The sequence below is a fragment of the Crinia signifera genome, chromosome 11 (assembly GCF_055691185.1).
Source record: "Crinia signifera chromosome 11, ASM5569118v1, whole genome shotgun sequence".
Classification (NCBI taxonomy): domain Eukaryota; kingdom Metazoa; phylum Chordata; class Amphibia; order Anura; family Myobatrachidae; genus Crinia; species Crinia signifera.
The window spans coordinates 69,537,039-69,543,038 of record NC_139227.1 but is presented as its reverse complement, the minus strand read 5'-3'; the positions used below and the strand labels follow the sequence as shown (position 1 = coordinate 69,543,038).

The 6,000-nt window shown below is 39.2% G+C and overlaps 1 protein-coding gene across 1 annotated transcript in view; it reads right to left on the bottom strand.

Moving 5' to 3' along the window:
- Nucleotides 1–284: 284 nt before the first annotated feature.
- NXF1 (nuclear RNA export factor 1) overlaps nucleotides 285–6,000 on the bottom strand; it is a 42,918-nt gene continuing 37,202 nt past the window's right edge. The window contains exons 14-21 of the mRNA XM_083165580.1: nucleotides 4,430–4,540; nucleotides 4,291–4,349; nucleotides 4,059–4,174; nucleotides 3,868–3,907; nucleotides 3,217–3,289; nucleotides 2,678–2,860; nucleotides 1,279–1,339; nucleotides 285–1,180 (exon numbers count right to left, since the gene is read on the bottom strand). Of these exons, the coding sequence (XP_083021706.1) occupies nucleotides 1,142–1,180; nucleotides 1,279–1,339; nucleotides 2,678–2,860; nucleotides 3,217–3,289; nucleotides 3,868–3,907; nucleotides 4,059–4,174; nucleotides 4,291–4,349; nucleotides 4,430–4,540 (682 nt within the window). The 3' untranslated portion in view covers nucleotides 285–1,141. The remainder of the gene's footprint in view (nucleotides 1,181–1,278; nucleotides 1,340–2,677; nucleotides 2,861–3,216; nucleotides 3,290–3,867; nucleotides 3,908–4,058; nucleotides 4,175–4,290; nucleotides 4,350–4,429; nucleotides 4,541–6,000) is intronic.

Here is a 6,000-nt window from a genome sequence, read left to right as displayed (position 1 = left end):
TACCGAACCCTGTCTTATGTCCATGCACACACATACATATAAAGGATAAAGGTAGGACTTCAAACTTTCTAAATCTTTCAATCTTTTCTTAAAGAAACAGAAAACACTAAGAAAAAGAAACTACTTAGGCTAATTAAAACTTGCTCAGGTATAATAATAATAATAATAAAAAAAAAGTTAAAGCAAAACCAGGTCATAAATGCCAACACATTCTTGGATGAACGTTTCATTAAGACCAGGTCCAATGCATTAGAATGTTAATAAATTCATCCAGAGACACATAATTTAAAAGTTTTTTTCTTGCAAATCTATAGACTGAAAGGTTTTATTTTGAAATATGTATATGTAGAATATTTATACAAAATGAAAATATGAAAAACTAGAATCCTTGACAAATGAATCTGGAAAAACAATCATTAAAATAACCCTCTATGTTCTGGAAATTGGCAAGTGTACCGTCAGCACTATTCCTGGTATCACTGCACAAATATACATATATGAACAAATGATATTTCCATGTCCGGTTATGAATACTAGTTAAGCCATAGGTAATCCCTGTTATGGGACGCTGGCTAAATTTGTTTTTAAAACGAATAGCCCAGTGCTTCTTCTGGGGGAAATACACAACTGCTTTATTAGACCAGTGAGAGATGCTGAACGTACAGTATACGAAGAGTTTTATTTCAGCCCATCTCCATTTTCCTATGTTTTGTCAAAACAATTTTGGACAATCCAAGGGAGCGGAATGTCGCTTTTATAACTTGATAATGAAGGAATATGGTCTTACAGAAACAATATTTAGCAAAGCAGAAAGAGTGCTAGCTGGGAAGAGGCCGTGTTTAAGCCTCCACATTGAAGAAATATCCCTGTGTTGCTGATTGTTGCAAACAAAAATCCAATGCTATCCGATCATCATTATCATCGTCATCATCGTGTGACAAATAAATAAGGCAGAGAGAGGGTGCACTATCCATAGGTTTTCCCAAGCTTTGATTGTATACAGTGAGCTGTGATGTAATTATGCAACCGGGGCTGAAATGCCCAGTGCAATGGGAAATAAACAAGCAGGACCCTGCATCTATAGATTTCAGTCTTTAGTGTGTTATTGAGACTATAAAAAGTTAACAAACATGGTGGAAAGTCACTTGATGAAGGCAACACTTGGAATTTTCCCCTCCGCCTGCAAATAAAAAAATAAATAAATTATGGAATTATGTAAATGGCAAAGTGTCAGCAGAACAAATAGACGTAAGTACAGTTCTATACAGAAACACTTACCTTTAGCGTCATAAAGATCTGTGCTGACTGCTCAAAATCCCAACCATTGTCTTGGAGACACCTGCGCAGAAAAATACAGAGGCCAGATTCAGAAAGTGGTTCTATTATTATGCTCTCCTCACCACTCATCACTTCTGCCTTTAAGATCTTATACAGATTGTCAGAATAGTGAGGTCAATGCTGAGGATTAACCTTGGAATGCCCAGGGACTTAAAGTTGGTACATCAATTTTTGAACATGGAAAGCTCTGCTGTCATCACCCGGTCACAACTTCACTAGGGAAGTAGCCTCTTGAGTATAAGAAAAAGCAAACAACTGTGCTAAAATAGAAATCTAATTTACTTTAGATCAAGAAAAGCGTAAAAAATAACTTCATACGCAAATAAAAACACAAAGGGTAAAAACAACTTCAATTGGAAGCAACAATGGCCGGCATTCTAATTCAGTTTCAATCTGTCACCCCAATGACTGTTTAAAAACATACTAACGGACCATCATTCACCTATTCTTCCATAAACTAACCCATTGGGACTCATTTCATGCATGAACCAACTAATCAAGTACGTCTATAAAAAGGACTCTATCATTATAGCGGAGTATGCTTTGATTGGACTATTACTACTACTAATAATATATACTATTGCCGGCCATTGTAGCTTCCAATTGAATTCATTTTTATCCTTTGTGTATGAAGTTATTTTATGCTTTATCTTTATTTACATTAAGTTTGATTTCTATTTTAGTGCAGTCTTTTCTTATATTCATTTTTAATGTGGTTTACTCCAAGTAGCCTCTTGATTTCCCTCTTTTTGCTTTATTTCAGGGTGCAGTTATATCACATCTACAACCTGCTGGTTTAGCCTCTACCCTACTTCACTAATTTATACCCATACTAGATTGAAGTTGGCTCTCACTAAACTACAGGGATGGCCAAATGAGACACACCTTTATGGTGACCAATTTAAAATTGGTTATCAAATGGTGTCAATCTAACACCATTTGATAACAACAACTAGATTGCCCCCTCCACAGAAATGCGTTACAGATTACTACACTGGGTTTACTTTATTCCTAAACTGTATCTTATTACCAGAGCTTGCAATAATTCTGAATCTTTTAAATTCTGTAATATGGATGCACATCTCATATGTGGACATGTCCAGTGGTACAGTCCATCTGGACAAATGTCCCAACCTACATCAATATCGTTCTTGGTGTAACTTTCAGGATCCCCATGTGACCTGGGCCATTTGGATTAAACATGCAGTTTACATATTCTCAAATATAAAAGAAAAAAAAAAAAAGTGTAGAAAAATAAATGTTACCGCAAATAAAAGAGCAGAGGGAAAAAAAATATATAAAAATCAGCAGAAAACAAGGCAAAAAAAAAGGGACTTACTTCTGAGACCACTCAGCATTCATGCCAGAAAACAGAGTGAATGCTTGCACCATTTCCTGGGGTACTTGAGCCAAAACGGGAACAGGGCTGCTGGAAGGAGTAGGAGCTGGTGTGGCAAAGGCTTTACGAATCTCTTCTGTGCTGGCGTTCCTTATGAACTGTTCATCATTTACCAAAAGGAGCCTAGCGGTAAAAAGAAGATTTCCATTACTATAAGGTGATCACTGTTTTAGTTACTTTTGATCAATTATTGAACAGACAAAGCCACAGAGCCCAACATAACCCTATACCAAACCCAGACAGAAAAACACTTCCAAGGATAAAGAATATACTCACAAAAAGTCTCCCTAATGTATAGTTTACTATATACTTATGCATGACTATGGTCAAGGAGTTTACACTACATAGTTTAATTTTAAATCCCATCAACCTCAAGTGGTTATTGTACCCTCAGAGAGCATGCAGACAAGGGTTTTTGCAATACACATGCAAGTCTGTCAACATTATATACATGTATTAGAGAGAAGACTCAGACTTACCCTCCATCAACTCCTGGCACAGCAATAAACACCCGACTGAAAGCACGTACTGGGTCATTTGATTGTCCCTCCACTGAAAAAAATGAGAAAATGTTAACATGATTGATTCCTCTCTCAGAATCAATTACCGTATATACTCGAGTACAAGTCAACCCGAATATAAGCCAAGGCACCTAATTTTACAACAAAAAACTGGGAAAACTTATTGACTAGTGGGACCCTCACTCAAGTATAAGCCGAGGGGGGCTTTTTCAGCATAAAAACTGTTCTGAAAAAGTAGGCTTATACTCGAGTATATATGGTATCTTCATAAACGGAGCCCATTAAGCGCACTTCTTATAAAACACTTGTTTACGGTCTTACCACTTAGGTTAAGGGGGAAAAAGGAGCAAAACAGAAAAGGCACTGCAGGGAATGGTTCTGTAGTGTCACCTCACAGCAAATGAGGTAGTCTTTAAATGGTATCCCCTGATTTAGCTAAAATAAAAAAATAAAAAAGGCACCTGGTTCTATGGGCAAGGAGTCAACAAGATTTAAATGCTCTGAGCAACACAATATACAGAATATGGGGGAAAAAAAGAAGTATTTATAAAGAGGAACCCTAAACCGAGGAAAAATTGTAAATAAAGACAAAAGCAAACCATTCCTCACCTTTAAATACTCCATTGACTACAAAACACAGTAGGGTGTTCTGTAAAAGAAAAACAAAAATATCTTAATGAGTGTCTCTGCATCAATAAATAGGAGGACAAAGAGAACGACAAGTCAGAATAATAGATGGGACTAGATAGAGTAAACGAATAAACAGCTTATAGGAAAAAAGCAAAAACCTGGATACTTACAGACTGAGCATTAATATCCACCACAAAAGAATTAAGATCATGCTGGGTCCTTGGAAGCTCGTTTAAGAAGCTTACGACGTTCAGACGTTTGTGCTTGAGAAGTTTAAAGCGATGTGCTAAGTAAACCGAAGAGAGAGCTAATCAGAAACGGCAGTGCATGATGTAGTCACTACATACTGTTCACAAAGCACACACACATCTCATGCAGGCCTCTAACCCTGACAGAACTTACTTGGATCCCGTAGCCTTTTTATATTTCTGCTGTTGCTGAAATACTCTGCAAGACTGCTCCTGTGAAAAGAGAACCGTTACATTAGAGACAGAAAACCAAACTGTAATAGGAGGAAGGGAGTATAGAGAGTTGTACAAACCTGGCAGGATTCTGCCCAGGAATACTTTGAATGCTCAGGGAACAGGATGCTTCATCATGATATACATTAAGCAGGCCTTGGCGATCTTCATTATCATAGCAGGCATAATACCTGAAGAGGAGAATATTCAGTGTACAGAAAACTAGACAATACAAAAAAATAGATTTAGATTGATAGATATATATATATATATATATATATATATATATATATATATATATATATATATATATATATATATATATATATATATATATATATATATATATATATATATATATATATATCTATCAATCACACACATACATACAAACACAGATGTACCACCGCCCTCGCCATTTACACTTCCCAGGTTGGGGTGCAGTGACCACATACTCGAGTAAATACAAACACAGGGGGCCCAGCACTCACTATAATAAACTAACTCACCTTAACATACAAATAATCAATAATTAAATAATGGGGTTTAGTCCAGGAATCAGGAATCTGGAACCTGGCAACTATTGACACATCATAGCTGAAATGAACATGTGTTTTTTTCTTGGTTTAAAGCTCACCTGCCAAGTACCTTATGGGTTTTAACCACTTAAGTGGTATGCCCGGAAATTTTCTGGGCTCAGCTGCGTTGCCGCATCGGGCTGTCCCAGAAAATTTCCAGGCACACCACTAATATCAAGGTGTGCACCACTGGGGCATCACCTGTCCAGGCACCCCCACCGAGTCTCCCGCTGCTGCCCCTTAACTCTCTGCTCCGGCGATCATACGCTGGAGCTCCCCTGCTGCCATTACTTGCGGGGAGCATGTGGCAGATCGGGGATGTTCAGGAAATCAGACAACCGGGTCCTCCCGACCGCTCCGAACATCCCCAAGCCTGCCGTCCGCGGTCACTGCAGTGATTGACAGCTGGGGTAGCGGCAGAGGAGATCCGGCGTACAAACACCGGAGCGGAGGTGATGGGGGTGCCCGGGCAAGTTGGTGGGAGGGATCCTATGCTCTGCGGTGGGTTTTGCTGGGGCAGGACAAACCTGCCCTGGTAATGCTATGCTAACCATTTTATACACACACACACACACACACACACACACACACACACATACACTGAAATACAATAGTTTTGACTGTTTTAGAGCACAAAATAGGAGATTTAGCACAAAATGAAAAGGGGGCGGGAGGGTGGTACATTGTATTCTTCTACACACCATAACATATCTACTTCTAGCATCCATCTGAATCTTTCCAAAGCAAGCCACAAAGTGAAGAGGGGGGGGGGGGGGGGGGGGGGGGGGGGGGGGAGTGCGGTTACAGCCCCATGAGGGTTACCGGATGCCTGGAACCATCTAAGTCGGTAGTTCTCAACTTCGGTCCTCAGGGATCCCCAACGGTACACGTTTTCCAGGTCACTTCACGAATACACAGGTGCACTCCTTATTCACTGGCACATTTTAAAAGATCACTAATTATTTCACCTGTGATTCTGTGTGGAGACCTGGAAAACGTGCACTGTTGGGGGACCCGAGGACCAAGGTTGAGAACCACCAAAGCACTAGCCAGAGATACCCTTTGCGGTGTAA